The sequence below is a fragment of the Neophocaena asiaeorientalis genome, unplaced genomic scaffold, assembly GCF_003031525.2.
Source record: "Neophocaena asiaeorientalis asiaeorientalis breed wild unplaced genomic scaffold, Neophocaena_asiaeorientalis_V1.1 scaffold17, whole genome shotgun sequence".
NCBI classification, from domain to species: Eukaryota; Metazoa; Chordata; class Mammalia; order Artiodactyla; family Phocoenidae; genus Neophocaena; species Neophocaena asiaeorientalis.
Genome location: NW_020171802.1, coordinates 156,015 through 172,143, shown reverse-complemented (window position 1 = coordinate 172,143; position 16,129 = coordinate 156,015). Strand labels below are relative to the sequence as shown.

The 16,129-nt window shown below is 45.3% G+C and overlaps 1 protein-coding gene across 1 annotated transcript in view; it reads left to right on the top strand.

The window, feature by feature from the left end:
- Window positions 1-3,275: 3,275 nt before the first annotated feature.
- The window catches only part of GLDN (gliomedin), a 63,704-nt gene continuing 50,850 nt past the window's right edge, over window positions 3,276-16,129 (top strand). The window contains exon 1 of the mRNA XM_024742250.1: window positions 3,276-3,638. Within this exon, the coding sequence (XP_024598018.1) occupies window positions 3,276-3,638 (363 nt within the window). The remainder of the gene's footprint in view (window positions 3,639-16,129) is intronic.

Here is a 16,129-nt window from a genome sequence, read left to right as displayed (position 1 = left end):
ACTGTAGGCTTCAGGAAGGCAGGAATGGTGTCTGGGTTTGCTCTCTATCTTATTCCTAGTTCCTGGCACAGTTCCTGGCAGATAGTAAGCACTCGATTTGTTGAATAAGTGGATAAATGAATCGTTAAATGAATGAACGAGTGAACAAACAAGGAAAATGAGAGAATTTCTAACTTTGGTTGGGTGGCTTGAAGTTTCTTGGGGTTAAAATGTAGAAATGGGGAGTTAAAACCAGAGGTGTTGGGCGGAAGATAGACGCACATGCTGGCAATTATTAGAGAGGCTTTCTCCCTAACCGGTGGCAAAGAGGAAGGGTGGGGCTGGGGAGGCAGCAAAGCACCATCAGAAGTCACAACATAGCTGCCAACCTTTGGACCAAAATACCCAAGTGCCAGGCCTTAAAGTAAATGAAAATTATTCACTTCACAATCAGGAGAAAATGCCATGGAATTAAAGTTGGAGCATATTCTTGAATTGGATTTTATTCTCCAGGGCCCTAAAGTTAACCAGCTGGAATCATTTTCTAAGGACCATTCTATTTAACCTTTGGAAACGAAGCATCTGCCTTTTAATGGAAAAACTACTTCTCACCGTAAAGATAGCACATGATGTTCTTGGCTTCTTTGGTCTCCAGAAAAGGAAACAGATATCTCCCCATGTCCTCGCTGTATCTTGAACCCCCTATATCAACAAAACAGGCCAGATTAATAGCTAACTTTATTTTTTAATAATAAGTAGAATGTACCAGCTCATCCAGAGAATACTAGACAGGGCAGCCTACATAGACATATCAGCCTCTCAAAAAGTCTCAGGAGGCTTAGGAAGCCACAGATTAAAGCGCCCCACATAACCAATCTCAAAGTCACTGTATTCAGACAAAAGGCCAAGTTTACCACCCACTCAAAGTTCTGTTCCTACAAAAGCATTGACAATCAGTTAATCAAATATTACTACTTTGCACAAGTCCATGCTGTGATGGACACAGTGAAGAGAGGTCCCTTCCTTAAGCATACTATAACCCAACTAAAGAACTAAGATCTGGAAGAACTAAGAAGTTGGTCAACAGCACAGGCACAGTATATGGATATCAGCAAGTTCAGACAGCCCATAGCCAACCACACTAAAGTCCATTGAACATCTTCTACTGCCTGTGGGCTCTGAACCAGAAAGGGTGGGGATGTGTGTGTCAGGCTACTTTCGCTCTCCTGACCATTAGACAGGCAGCCTTCCAAGGACGGTGGGGCCTGTTCTGTGGCATAAGCAGGGTTTCATTCTTAAGCCCTACCACCACTACACACACATCATTTAACATAGCCTTGCCCTCACCATACAGCCTTTCATTCGTTTGTTAATTTGCTCATTTAACAGGTAATTATTGAATGGCCATTTTAAGTGAGGGACTGTGCTGGTTGTTGGGGGGAGACAGGGTTAAACAGGATGTGACCCCTAACCTCAGGAGCTGTATACTCTGTTATTAATGGTGGGCATTGGTGACAGATGGTCTGGCAATAGAAACTGTATGAATGTTAGGCTAAAGAGAAACTCAGGAGGCTCCATGGGACTCCAACTGCTTACACTGAAAAAGCTGCTTGTCTTGTTCATTTCTGTACCTCCAACACCCATTACTGTGCCCAGCACACAGTAGGCGCTCAGTAAGTTTTTAGTGACATAATGAAAATCTTACTGGGGCCGACCGACCTCCAACTCTGTCTCTCCATGGCTTTTCCCCATTGGTCCTAAGCCTGACAGTTGGCATCCTATGCCTAGATGAAAAGAGATGAGGGCACATGGCAGTTCTTCCAATAGGTCATAATATGTTGGAGTTGGGAGGAACTGGACAACATTTTCTGTATCACCCCCATCCCCTCCCAGACATCATGTCCCCATAGTTGAGGTCCTTCATGAACCACTTGGGCCTTCATGCTTTCCTGATTCCTCATCCTGGATGTTCTTTTAAGAATATGCAAGTTGGTCAATGTCCCAATTAAAACTCAGGAGTCCAGACCTTGACACAGAACCTTGAAGCTCCAGCTGGCTCAGTGGCAGGGAGCCACCTCCTTCTCTGAGATAATGGGCTGTGGAAACCGCAATCTTGTCTTCTAGTTGTGGCTTCCCACACCACCAGGGCCTCCTGCAGGCCCTGGGGCCCCAGGGAGGCAGAGCCATTCTAGAGAAAGCTGAGAAAAATAGGGATGAAGAGGTCCTTGGAGGAGACTGAGAAGTGACCTCAGTCACTTGGGGGAGGGGGCCTTGAGGCACAGCAAGCAAATGAGCTAACAGGAAATGGTGGGGGCTGTGAAGGGGTAGCCAGGAGGTATGAGGCAACTGCCCCCTCAAGTAAGACAGGCTAAGTAAGGTAAGGTCCAGCAGGGACCCAGAGTCCCAACCCTTCAGCCAGAAAGCACCTCAAAATCAGTCCAGAGTGGTCTTGGGACATGTCAAAGCCCCCCAGCTGGCTAGCAGCATGATAGGGTTAGAACCAGTTCTCCTGATTTCCACTCTGGAGGTTTTTTTCTCATCACCTTGCTACCTCCCAGATATGGGTCTCATGGGAGAGTTCTTGGCCTGTCACATCCTGAATAATCTCCCTTCACAGATGATTCCTGCTTGTCATGCAGGGCTGGGCTTTTCTGGATGGGTGGCTTTTTTAACCCTCCAATGCCAGCTGTTTCACTGTCTCTAGCCATTCCCTTCCTAGGAAAGATCGAGTGGGGTCTTCAGTGGCCACATGAGGCCTTATGACCCTGGGGAGGAATGATAGGCAGCCTGGGACCCAGCCCAGCAGCAGACCTCCCAGGGACAGTGGGCACATGCCTTGGCATCTGGGCATGCTGATCCTTTTCTCCAGAGAGGGCAGTGTGGGGGGAGGAGGGGGTGGAACCCAGCGACTTCTCAGGCCATAAGAATTCCTGCTCTCCCCCTCAGTCTGACCCTCGTTCTGCCCGTCTGGGCCACGGCAATGCCCACGCGCAGGGCAGCGGGGGAAAAGGAAGGAGAGACGGGTTTGCTGGTTTGCTTGGCCGGGCACCAGGAGCGTGAGCCCTGCCCCCCTCCGCGGACTGTCTCCACTCGCTCCTCTCCCCCTCTCCGCCTGCCTGTCCCTCCGGGCTGCTCGGGCGCCACCACTACTGTCCCCAACCCGCCCCGCCAGCCAGGCCAAAGGGCGGCGTGACTCACGGCGCTGCCACCAGCCCACAGCTTGCCCACAGCGTATAAAGGCTGCGGGGTTGAAAGGTGGCAGAGCCTTGCCCGACCTGGCCCGAGGCGCACAGAGTATGGCCGGAGGCGCGGAGCGAGGCCGCGGGGGCGCGGGCTGGGGGCTGCGCGGCGCCCTGGCCGCCGTGGCCCTGCTCTCGGCGCTCAATGCTGCGGGCACGGTGTTCGCGCTGTGCCAGTGGCGCGGGCTGAGCGCGGCGCTGCGAGCGCTGGAGGCGCAGTGTGGCCGGGAGCAGCGCGAGGACAGCGCCCTGCGCGCCTTCCTGGCGGAGCTGAGTCACGCACCTCGCCGGGCGCCCGCGCCACCGCCAGATCCTGTGAGCGCCGCGCGCAACAAGCGCAGCCACGGCGTGGAGCCGGCGCAGCACATCCGCGCCCAAAGCCATGACATGCTGTTGATGATGACCTACTCCATGGTGCCGGTAGGCGGGGTCTCAGCTCCCCTTGACGCCCCCGCCGGGGTGGGCGGCGTACAGTGTGGGGAGAGAGCCCTAGACGCCCTCTCCTCCCCTGGCCAGATGGCAAGGTGTCGTGGGGAGAGGTCCTGGGTGTGAGCCCTCTGGGGAAGTCACCTTGGCAAGCACCTTAACCCTCTGGGGTCAGTTTCTTCATTGTTAAATGGAGGAGGGAGTGAAGGGGTAAGTCTTCCACCTCTGATGTCGTTCAGTCTGCAGATAAATGAGGGGAGTAGGCAGTGTTTTTAAGAGCCTGCTTCCTAACTTTGGACATAAGTTTTCACCTTCTGGTGTGCCAGGAGCCACAGCAGCCCCGGGCTGTGCCTGTGCAATTCGTAGGGGCCCCCTGAGAGCACGGAGGTAGCATTTCTGCGAGAGCGCAGGCTTCTTCAATAAAGGGATTCTTTCCCTGGCACGATCTAGTAGTCTGGCGTTTCACCTGGCCTCGGCTCATCAGCACAAGACTGCCGACCTAATAGTCTCTGTTTAAGTGAAAACAATCAGCCCTAATCTTACCAACCCCACGACCTTTCTACGGAGAAACTTAATCTTGTGTCTAAAGTGCTTACAAATAGTGGAAATCAACATAGAGCAATTTTCTTAAAACGCAACGCCAAAGCTGAGGTTCATCATATGGGCTCTAAAAAGTCTATGGAACTTCAGAAAATGTCAGCGTGTGCTCTCGCAGGCGCGTGCATCTAGGGAGAGTCCATTGCTTTTCGTTAGATTTTCAAAGGGGCTCCATTGCACTACCCCCAGAAGGTTTAAGAAACACTGCTGTTAAAAAAAGTATTTAAAGCAAAGCCTCAGAAATCTTTTTTCTAGTGTTGACTTTCTTTGCTTTTGCTGATTTCAACTCAGTAATTATACATTTAGATCACATTGCAGTTCCCCATTTCATTTCATTATCCGTGACAACCACTATGGTCTTATTTCACTTTAAAATTACAAAGATTTCAGTTCTGTCACCTCAAGTCAAGTGTGAGCCATATTTGGAATCCTAGGTATTTGAAGATAAATCCACTTAAACCTGTTATAGAAGTTTAAAAATATCTTACATGAGCTGAAGTGCTTTTAAAACTACATGGAGGACTTCCCTGGTGGCCCAGTGGTTGGGAGTCCGCCTGCCAATGCGAGGGGGGAGGGGAGGAGGAGGGTGGGGGAAGAGTTCGAGTCCTGGTCCGGCAGGATCCCACATGCGGCATAGCGTCTGGGCCCCTGCACCACGGCTGCTGAGCCTGCGCTCTGGAGCCCCCGCGTGAGCCACAACTAGTGAGCCTGGGAGCCACAACTGCTGAGGCCCGCGTGCCTGGAGCCCATGCTCTGCGGCGGCAGGGGACCCTGCAATGAGGGGCCCGAGCACCGCGGCTGAGAGTGGCCCCGGCTCGCCGCGGCTGGAGAGGGCCCATGGGCAGCGGCAGGGACCCAACACAGCCAAAAATCAATCAATCAATCAAGGAGTATTTTATATAAAAAAGATAAAGTAAAACTACATGGAAGTACTACACACTTCAAGCACATCTTTTGAGAAAGATCACATTTTCCATTCCTGGATTCAGTTTTTACCCACGTTATCATTTAGAAATCTGGGCCCAAGCAAAAATTTCGAAAAAAAGAGCTCTGTAAAATGAAGAAATCTCCTTAAGAGAATTCGCTCTTTCTTGGCTCTCCACCACGCATTTTGAGGGGGTTTTGAAATCGTCTGAGAAGGATGCATCTGAACATCAACATTTTATATTTTTAATCCTGCTTTTAAGGTAGAGGCTTATGTATCCAAATTGCATCCTGTTCAGTCGCTAACCCAAGAGAACGCAGAGACTCATTTCTGTGTCAATATGAAAGCTGATTTAACTACCACCACCTGCTCTGTTGCAAGTCAGCAGAAACATTACATTTGTCAAGCTGAGAAGCACTTGTAGATTATCCCCAACTCATCTTCCACTTGCAATGGGTGTGCTTTGACCTTTTGGAGTCACTGAGGGACTTTCTATGCAGGCCAGGAGAAAGCCACTATCATATTCCTCTTGGGAGTAGTTCTCAAACAGTAGGCTTAGGGATCACCTGGGAACATATTAAAAATGCAGATTTCAGGGCCCCACCCTCAGATTTGTAGAATTATAATCTCCAGAATCGGCTTCCTTCCTGATCCCCATTTCCCCCACCTTCCCAACCCCTTGATGAGTTTGATACAGGTGGTCTAGGTGCCACACTTTGAGAAAAGCTCCTCTAGACCATGGCTTCTTTAATGTGCATGTGAATATTTTGAGGATCTTGTTAAAATACAGATTCTGATTCAGAAGGTCTAAGTTGGGCCCCGAGCTTCTGCATTTGTAGCAAGTTCCCGCTGACATCAGTGCTGCTGGTCTGAGAAAAACACTTTGAATAACACCGTTCCAGAGCAGTGGTTGCACATTGAAATCATATGGGGAGTTTAAACATGACTGATGCCTAGGCCCCACCTCCCTGAGATTCTGAATTAATTGATAAGGGTGGTGCCCACTCACCAACACAAAGGACCTTGGCATGCCTTCCCGATGACGGTCAGCTGTGTTAAGCATCTCACTCTCATCAGTTCTCCCTTGAGGCCTCTACTTTGGGCAGAGGAACCAACTTAATTGGTGAAAAGCCCCTTACATACTTTATTTTAGCAACACTCTCACCATTCACCTTTGCAGATTTTTCTCATTTTTACTCTCTGTTTTTCTCAGAACAGAGCATTATTCACATGAGGAAACAATTTTTAAGAACTTTCTCAGGGCACCTTGAGTAGAAAAGCTGCTAAGAGAACTATTTAGTGTACAGTATGGAGTTCAATGTGCCCACTTCTGAAGGTTGAAGTCTACACTTTCCCTTGCCCTTTTATATAGCACCAGTAGGTCTTGAATGAGGGTGAAATCAGAAGTCCCATGTCCTTAGAGATCTAGGAACAAAGAAGTAAGCTGTATGCAGACTAATTTCAGCATTCCAAAAAGTCTTCCAAAATGGCTCATTTATCCAAGATGAGCCTTCTTAAGCCAACTGACACTTCTAAGTTCTGTGCTTTTGGCTGAAAGTACATCAACTCAGCGTGGTCATTCTGGTTAGCACAGTCTGACCGGAAACTGATTGGCAGCTGTAAATGACCTTGTTAAAAGGGCAACAGGGGATTCCCTGGTGGCGCAGCGGTTGAGAGTCCGCCTGCCGATGCAGGGGACTCGGGTTCGCGCCCCGGTCCGGGAAGATCCCACAGGCCGCGGAGCGGCTGGGCCTGCGCGTCCGGAGCCTGTGCTCCGCAACGGGAGAGGCCACAGCAGAGAGAGGCCCACGTACCAAAAAAAAAAAAAAAAACCAAAAGGGCAACATAACTAATTATTACTTAAGTACAGTTAGTTTGGTACAGCCAAACACATTAAATCTTTAAAAGTAAGTGGGTACTTTGGAGAAAAGTAATAAAAGGGGCCCTGGGTACCCGTGAGTAATGGAACCCATCTGCCAGGAACTCCTGCAGGAGATGCTGCTTCTGTTTAGTCTCCACTCCCTCACCACCCCTCTTCTCCCCCTTCCTCTCATCAGCTGCTCTCTCTCACCCATTCTTCAGGTCTCACTCTTATTGATGTTCTGGTAGCTTTATCATCCTCCCTGAAATCTTAGGTCGAGCACCCAAGAAAGTTTTACTTCTCACAATGTGCACCTTAACAAGCTTTAAATGGATCAAAGATTTACATTTAGAAAATGAAACTCTAAAATTGCTAGAAGAAAATATGAGTAAATTCATTTTTAATTTTGGAATGGGGAATACCTTTCTTTCAAACTATAACTCAAAAGCCTGAAGCAAACAATAAATAAGTAAACTTAACCACATTTAAAAAGCACACACAACAACAAAACTGCATCACAAACAATAAAAACAAACGCATACACCATAAACAGAGGCAAAAGATAAATGACAAACTGGAAAGAAATATTTGCAGCTCATATCATAGGTACAGGGCTACTCTTCTGAATATATATAGCAGTTCTAGAAGTTGATTTAAAAAGATAAGAACTTAATAGGGAAATCTGCAACAGAAATAGGAATTCAGTAGGAGTATGGAACAGATAGTTCTCAGGAAAAGAAATACAAATTTCTCTTAAAAACACAGGAAAAGAACTCTTGATTCAAAAATGCAAATTACAACTGCTCTGAAATATAATTTTTACCTGTCAGAATGACAACTGCAAAAGTTTGTCGACATATTCTGTTGGGGAAACTGAAGGGAAACAGACATGCTCTTGCATTGCTGTTTGGAGTGCAAAATGCTACGACCCATATGGAAGCCAATTTGGCAATACCTTTGGATTACAAACCCATTTACCCTCTGACCCAGTAATCTTGCGTGTGGGAATTTATCCTGCACAACAGACTTTATCACCTCTGAAATGACGTATGCACATAGTTATTCATTGCAGAATATTTGTAAAAAGAAAAGACTATTAACCTGTGTCCACTACAGGACTAGTTAAATAAACTGACCTATACATCCACTGGGATACGAGGTAGCTGTAAAACAAGAATAAGTAAATTCTCTGTGTTCTGCTATGGGAACAATCCCCAGGATATATTTTAAGTGACAAAAGTGTAAGGAAGAAGGGGGAAAAATAAATGAAGTTAACAAAAGTATTAGGGAGGGTGGGGATGAGGTGGGAATGAGCCATTCACTGCATAGCTTTGTGCATCATTTTGACTTTTGAACCATGTGATTGTGTTACTCTTACCGTGAGTGAAAAGGCCATAAGCACAAGGTTACATGGCAGCTGCCCCTGGGCTGGGGGCCATAGGGCATGGTAGGGACTGCTCCAGCCCAAGGTTCATGTGCTGTGTCTATAGGGGAGGCTTTTGCTGTGGCTGCTGTATGAGAACGAGAGCCCAGTGTGCCTGATCTTTTGATTTTGCCAGTAAAAGTAAAAAATCTGACTTTTTATGTGAAATCTCTTGGCTTTGAAGTATTGACAAAAATTCCCTCAAAATGTTTTTGAATTGACTGGCAGTGTGTTGGGCAAACAACACTCACATTGTTAGGGGCCATGTTAGGACTTCCAGGCTTAGTTTGCAGCAGGCTCACCTCATAATAATGAGTAGTTTTGAACAAAAATGGCTTTATTTAGTTCCAGCACAACCTCCACCCCCACCACTGATTTCCCAGCCTGGTTCTGAAAGGATAGTGGTATCTAGGCCATTGTTATCATTATTGGTGGTTAAATGGAGATGGTTTTTTGCATTCAGTTTGGTTTGGTTTGTTTCATTTTGTTTTGTTTCTGGCTGTCTCTAAACATTAACTCCACCTTCGGAGGATGGAGATTTCCTGTCACTCTGGCTTTTCACAAACATGTGTTCTGAAGGTCATTCTCAAGGAGGAGATTCCAGCTATGTTAAGCAGTAATGCATTATAGCAAACAGAACTTTTCATGATGACTGCTATGAGGTACACTTATATGGATCTATGCATTATTCTTGTTTACAGGGGACAAAAATTACATTACCTGTAGTTACAACTTCTGTTTGTATGGATGCTATGTTTCCTTGAAGGAAAGGAAGGTAACCCCTGCCTTTCCCACTCGAACTGGGTCACTTCCAGGGTGTAAAAGCTGAGGATTTAGACCAGGGGTTAACAAACTATGGCCTCAGGTCAGATCAAGCCTGCTACTTGTTTTTGTGCAGCCCATGACTTAAGAATGATTTTTAAATTTATAAATGGATAGGAAAAAAAATGAAAAGAGGAATAATATTTCACGACATCTGAGCATTATATGAAATTCAGGTTTCAGTAACCATAAATACAGTTTTACTGGAATACATCCATGCCCACTTGTTTATGTATTGTCTGTGGCTGCTTGACACATGACAACCGAACTGTGTAGTTGTGCCAGAGACCATACGGCCCACGAAGCCTAACATATTTTCTGTCTTGTCCTTTGCAGAAAACTTTGCCAACCTCTCATTTAGACAGTGGTCCGTGGGAACGGAGGGGTGCTAGGGATGGTTCCTTTGGAGAGCTAATTTAGTAAAATCAGGGTTCTTCTAGCATAGGGTTAACCCTGGAGTTTAAGACCTCCCACAAGGAAACAGAGCCCAGGACAGAGCTGCCCTGAGACTGTGGTTTCACTCTAGAGGGAGGCTGTGGGGCTGAGCCAGCCCTTAAGCCTTTGCTCCCCATAAGCTGACTTCCCAAGTCAAGAGCAGTCAGTGTTAGGACAGCTTTTAGCCAGCCATTTAACCCCATATCTAGGCCTTGTTTCACACCCCATCTATTCGCTTCAGTTGAAGGGGAGAAACATATACCCCATTAGGTCCTGTCACATGAAGTGGACCCTAATGAGAGCTCAGAGGCCTAATAGAGCAGAACAAAAAAAGACTGGGCAGCCAAAGTAATAACCCACACGGAGAGACTGGGAGGTGGGTTTCCGTGGCCTTCCTCATAGCAGCATGTGCATGTGGGCACTTGGGATGTCACACCTGACACTGTGGGGTTAATTTGCATGTTAGAAGCCATTTCCAGGTATCAAGGGTAAGAGAGAATTTGAAGCTACATCTCTGCTAAGACTGTGTCTGGTATTGGTACGGTGAACACACCCGTAAACTTCACTCACGTATCAGGTCATGATGGTATGTGAGGAAGACAGGAGAGAGTTGGCCCCTTAGCTACATCCTTCAGACACTTTCTTCATTGACACATATTTTGCACACATGAAAATAAAGCATTCAGTGTAGATGTACAGTTGTCATGATTCTCTAAGGATTTATGTGAGCAACAAATGGGTCAAGACTGAGCATCTGGACCCGTAGGGACAGGGAAGTTGTGTTGACCACATGAAAGGCATTAAACCATTTGGACCTGCTCTCAGGTCCTGTGGCTATTGAAAAGTTCCTAGCTTCTTTCTAGCCAAAGCAGCAGAGGTGAGGGCAACAGGAACAAGCCTGCTGAGCCTTTACAGCCTGAGCAGGATGGACCTGCTTGGGCCTGGTGAATTGTCCACTCTCATCTTTTTCTGCTATTTCCCTGCTTCTCCTTCAACCTTCACTGCCACTGTGCCAAGGATAAAATGAACTCAAAGTCATGGTCCCCCCCTGGAAAAGTGCCACTCCACTCTGGGGAGACAGCAGAATCCCTCAGACCTGCCTGTCATTTTGTACCACTGCCCACTAGATGACAGGCTGAGAGATCCTTGGGCGGAGAGCCCTGTCTGGGTGAGTTGCAGAACAACTGCTCAGATCACGGGTCTTCCAATGCCAAGGGGCTGTTCATCCTCTGTAAAGCCCGTGTCTCAGGATCCATCTTTGGCTGTTCCAAGCTCACCTCCACATGGCGCTACTGCCACCTTCAGCCATTGTGCTCCTGCCCTTAACTTGAGAGACCTGGGATTCCTTCTTCACAGTCAGGTTTGCAGCCCAATTCTCTCTCCCTGGTGCTTCCCTGAGGTATGTTGTGGCAGTCGTCTGACCCACGAGTCAGACGGATTCTCATCCCGGGCCCACAGCTTGGTAGCTGGGCGACCTTGGGCAAGTCTTTTAATTTCCCCAACCCTCAGTTTCCTCCTCTGTAAGATTAAGATAATAGTATGCACCTCATAGGGCTGTTAGGAGGTTTAAGGGAAATAATGTAGGTAAAGGACAGTGCCTGATATAGTCAGATTTCCAGTAAGTGTTCATTGTTGCTGTTACTGAGATTAATCACTATGACTTTATCATGCAGCCCTCCTTGTCCAAAGCCCTCAGTATCTTGTTTCTGGGTTTACTCTTCATCTCCACTTTCTTCAGAATGCCAAGTTGTCTGATCATATGTGCTTTTATCAGCTGCTGCTTCGGGATCATATTTGGCCTTTTGAAGCCTAGGGTGGCACATCACACCAACCTAAATCATCTTGTCATTGAAAACAAAACAGAATTAGCCTTGATATGGGAACAAGGCTTCTTCAACAGTTCAGGCTTTCCTGGGGCCTCACCCCTTCTTCATGGCCACTGATGACGAGGTTTGACACCCACTAGAAGAGAGTCACATTCACCCCATTTTTGACTGGCGTAGCTGTTGTTAACTCCTGCTGATTCCTGTTGGTGGCAGTCCTGAAAAAAGTTTTGGGTGCTTTCATTTGGAAAATTGACAAAATGTGAGTGGAAGGTAGAGCAAAAAACTTCTAAGAAAGGAGAACAATTTACTTCTTAGGGGTCTCATGTTCTCTAGGATATAGGTACCTATGTGAGAACTATCAAAATAGTCTTTATATCTGATAAAACATACTTATCTGGAAAAAAAGACATTAAAAAAAAAATCTACATTATTCAAACTCTCCTTCCCTCCCTCCCCTCGCACCAGAAAAAATCCTTGGCCAAATCTAGTTGACATTCAAGCTTCATTTACATGCATTTTATCTACAGACTAAAGGTCATGTTGTGTAAAACAAGATGATGATTTTAGGTTGTAATTCTTCTACAAAGGGAGCATTTTTCAGCCCATCAGTTGCTTTTTTTTTATGTAGCTCTTTGGGTTTTAATAGCTCTATATTTTAAGTAGATATAATTTACTTCTAGTCTGACTAAAGTTGAGACACAATTTTCTTTACTGAAAGGTAGAGTTAAAACAACAAGGCCAACTAAAGATCACTTAAAATGCAATTTGTTCTGAACACAATAGGTAGAATAACCCCTTCATCTTGCCACTCAGAAAGTTTCTTGTACTTATCAAAGTGCTGGGAACTTTGGAGATCCTGCATTGGCTGTATGTAAAAACTGAGAAGGACTTGGAAATGCATTGTGGATAACTGTACCCAAGCTAAAATGATGAGCTGGCAGCTGCAAAATAATTCCCCAGTTTTTCAGTAACTTAGTGTGATTGGGGTCTGGAATCCTTTCTCTCAAAGGTAGAAAAGGCCTTCTCCCTTTAGGCAGCATTTGAGGACCTTGGAATCAATCCCTGTGAACAGGAAGACCTTTAGAGAAAAATCCTTTACAGTAAGCGTCAGGGCAGTGACAAAGAGAGAAAATCAATCCTCACTAAAGTGATGAAGGCAGGTTTCATGGAGGAGACAGAACTTGTAATGGGCAATGAAGGGTTGGTGAGATTTGAGCAGGCAAGGAGGGAAAATCATTCCAAGTGCAGGTAATAACTTGAGCCAAGGTCTAGGGGCAGGAATGAACGTAGTACAAGGCTTGGAAGAGCAAGAAGCTTTCCTGCACTGGGGAGTTTGGGCTGTGGGAGAGGAATTAAGATGGCTACATGAGAGAGAGCCTTGAATTTCTACTTTTGAAAAGTTGAGAATGAATCTGATGGGCAATTGGGAGAATTTTTCAAGGGGCAATCATGAAGAATGTGGTTTTATAGGACAGGTCTGTCTGTACAATGCAGGAAGGACTGCACGGGGGAGAGACAAGAGACAGGAAGGAAGTTAGGAAATTATTGCATTAGTCCAGGCAGGAAATGGTTCTGTCTGGCTAAGGTGATGGCATCAGAAATGGAGAAGATATAGATCCTAGAAATACCAAGAAATAAGGATGCATTGAAGTTGGGAACTAATTGGATATAAGAAAGAGAAAGGAGCCACCTGATCCAGATCCGTCCAAAGATGGTAGCATCATGGACAGAATTGAGGAACCTAAAGTGGGTTAGTTTAGAAGTGAGGATGCTAAATTTGTTTTGAGACTGAATATGAGAGGAAAAAGAGGGAAGGAAAACTGAAGGGTAAAAGAATATTCAAGGAAAGGAGAACCCATTTCTTCCAAGAAGAATTCTGTCTTCTCTATGAGAGAGGTCTTTACAAGTCTAAAAATTAAAAGGCAGACCCAAAAGCCTTTATGTGTGTTTACTCCTAGCTCCCCTCTTAGCTATGTGACCTTTAACAGATCACTCAACCTCTCTGAATCTCAGTTTCGTCATTCTTAAGAAGGCAATGACAGTAGTATCTACCTTAGGTGTTATCATAAGGATTCAATTCAATAATCTATGTGAAGTCCTTAGCATGGTGCCTAGAACTCAATATATGTTAGCTTGTTGTTACTGACATTTACTATTTCTCAAATCCTTCCTTTTTGTGCTTCAGGGACTTTTGAAGCCTTGTAATTAAAACAATGGAGATTGAATCAATAGAACTTGCCAGAGAAAGGGCAGGTTGTAGAATAACTCCAAGGTCTGGCATCTCGGGTGCCATAAGGGAAACACACAGACTTCTAGAAAGAATGTTATTTCCCAGATAGTCATTTTTATGGTTCATGGGTTCAATATATATGCTTGGTATTGAATTTAGGGACGTTAATTATACTAAGGATAATTTGCAAATATTTTATTCATGTTCAAGGTGAACTCATGCATTTATCCTTTCATAGACCAAATCTTTTTGAACCCCATAGGAACAGCATGTTTGTCAAACCAACAGTTCCATCCAGCCAATGTTCTGATGCTAACATCATCAACAATTATTTTGTGGGTGAGCATCTCAACCCAAGGACCTCCTCTAAATATTTTCTGGGCTAACCACTTGTAGCTATTCTCTGAGCGGAGGGAGGAGGAGACTGAGCAGGGAGTAGGTTGACAAAACATCTTTACAAATGTTTTTGCTATGTACAAAGAATGCCAAAGGGCAGAGTTTGGGATAATGGATTAATTCTTTGTCCATTCCCCCAACATTGGACAAGTTACTTAACTGTGGTTTATGTATACTTTTCTGACTATAAGGTGAAGATAAGAATGCTTAGATAAAAATCAAAAATTAACTGAAGATGCTTGTTGAAGGAAACAATGTGAGCACAAAATATTGTTATTAACAGTTAGTGAGAGATTATTCCAGCAGTACTCCTGCTTCAGAAAACCCCATTAGAGACCTGGGGGAGACAAGTGATTCTTAGCTCACTTCAAAACACTCATCTCTTCCACCTCTAACCTTTTCTGCACTTACTGTCTGTATCGCATAACTAAAACTTTGTTTGTGTACAGTTTTGGTCTCTAATTTGTCATCTTTGGTCACCTTGTCTCTTTAAATATATCTCCACTCTTCGCTAGACCTCTAGTGAGGTATTTGATGAATACCTCTTCACTCATAAAATGCATCCACAACTCAGCAAGGGCAAATATAGACTAAGGTATCTGACAGTCTCTGAACCTAGTTCCTTTTCATACTAAGAGTTTTGGAGGTGTGTGTTAGTTTCGGCATGTAGTTACTGAGCACCTACTATATCACAGGCACAACTGTGGGTGCACAAGAAACAGTATGAACAAACCATGCAAATCCCTGTCCTGTTGGGGTTTATGTTCAGTGGGGGAAGGGGGGAGGAGCCGACAAGAACCAAAGTAAGTAAATTATCTGCAATATTAGAAAGTGATGAGTGCTGTGAAGAGCAATAAAGCAGCGTTGAGGACTAGGGAGCAGGAAGGGGAAGATGCAACTGGAAGTCTTCTGGGTGGGGAAGGCCTCACTAAGAAGGTGACATTTGAGCAAAAACTTGAAGGAGGTGAGGGAGTGAGCCATGTGGAAATCTAGGGGCGGGCTGTTTAGGCAGAGTGAACAGCAAGTGCAAAGACCCTGAGATAGGAGAGTATCCCCAGAGCACAAGGAACAGCAAGAAGACTGGGAGAGGATAACTGGGGGAAGGAAAGACAAGAGGACCAGTTCAAGTAGGGCCTTGCAGGCTGTTGTGAAGACATTGGCCTTTATGGGGAGTCTTTGGAGGATTTTAGGCAGAGGAGTGATATGATCTGACCTGCCTTTTCAAAGGATCACTATGATGGGACTAGACTCTCTGTGTGGGAAGGGTGGGCAGTGGTAGCAGGGAGGCCATTTATTTAGCTACTGCAGTGAAAAAAGACAGTGGCTGAGGCCAGGGTGGTAACAGTAGAATGATAAATGGACAGTGTCTAGATATGTCTGATGTCCCGCTGATGGAATTTGCTGACAGCTTGAATATGAGGGGGGGGAAAAAAGGAGTTCAGTGACTTCAGGGTTAGTGGCCAAGCAGTGGAAAGATAGAATTGCCATTAATGAGATAGAAGAACTGCAGATGGAATAATTTTGAGGGGAATATCAGGAGTTCAGTTTGGGGTATGTTGACATTGAGATTTCTGTTAGATGTTCAAGTGAAGATATTGAAGAGGCAACTGAATACCAGCGTCTGGGAGGGAAGGAATTCCAGTTGGAGGTATACCCAGGAAATAGTGGAGATGCTGAGCATGATAATACTCATGACCTGGACACAGGGGGTTTCTAACCAAGAGTCTATCTACTTCTTATTAAACCCAGATTATTTTACTTAAAACTCTTGTATAAACAGCAAATTATATTAATTAACTATATTGCAAGCTTTTTGTACCCAGAGATTGTCTTACCTTTTATAAACATAGGACCCAACTTATCAAGTATTTGTTAATGAATAAATAGGTACTTCTAAGTCGTCAGAAATACCTTGGAAAGAAGTTTAAAAGAAATCTTTCAGGGATTAGGTAATATATAAGTCAGTATAA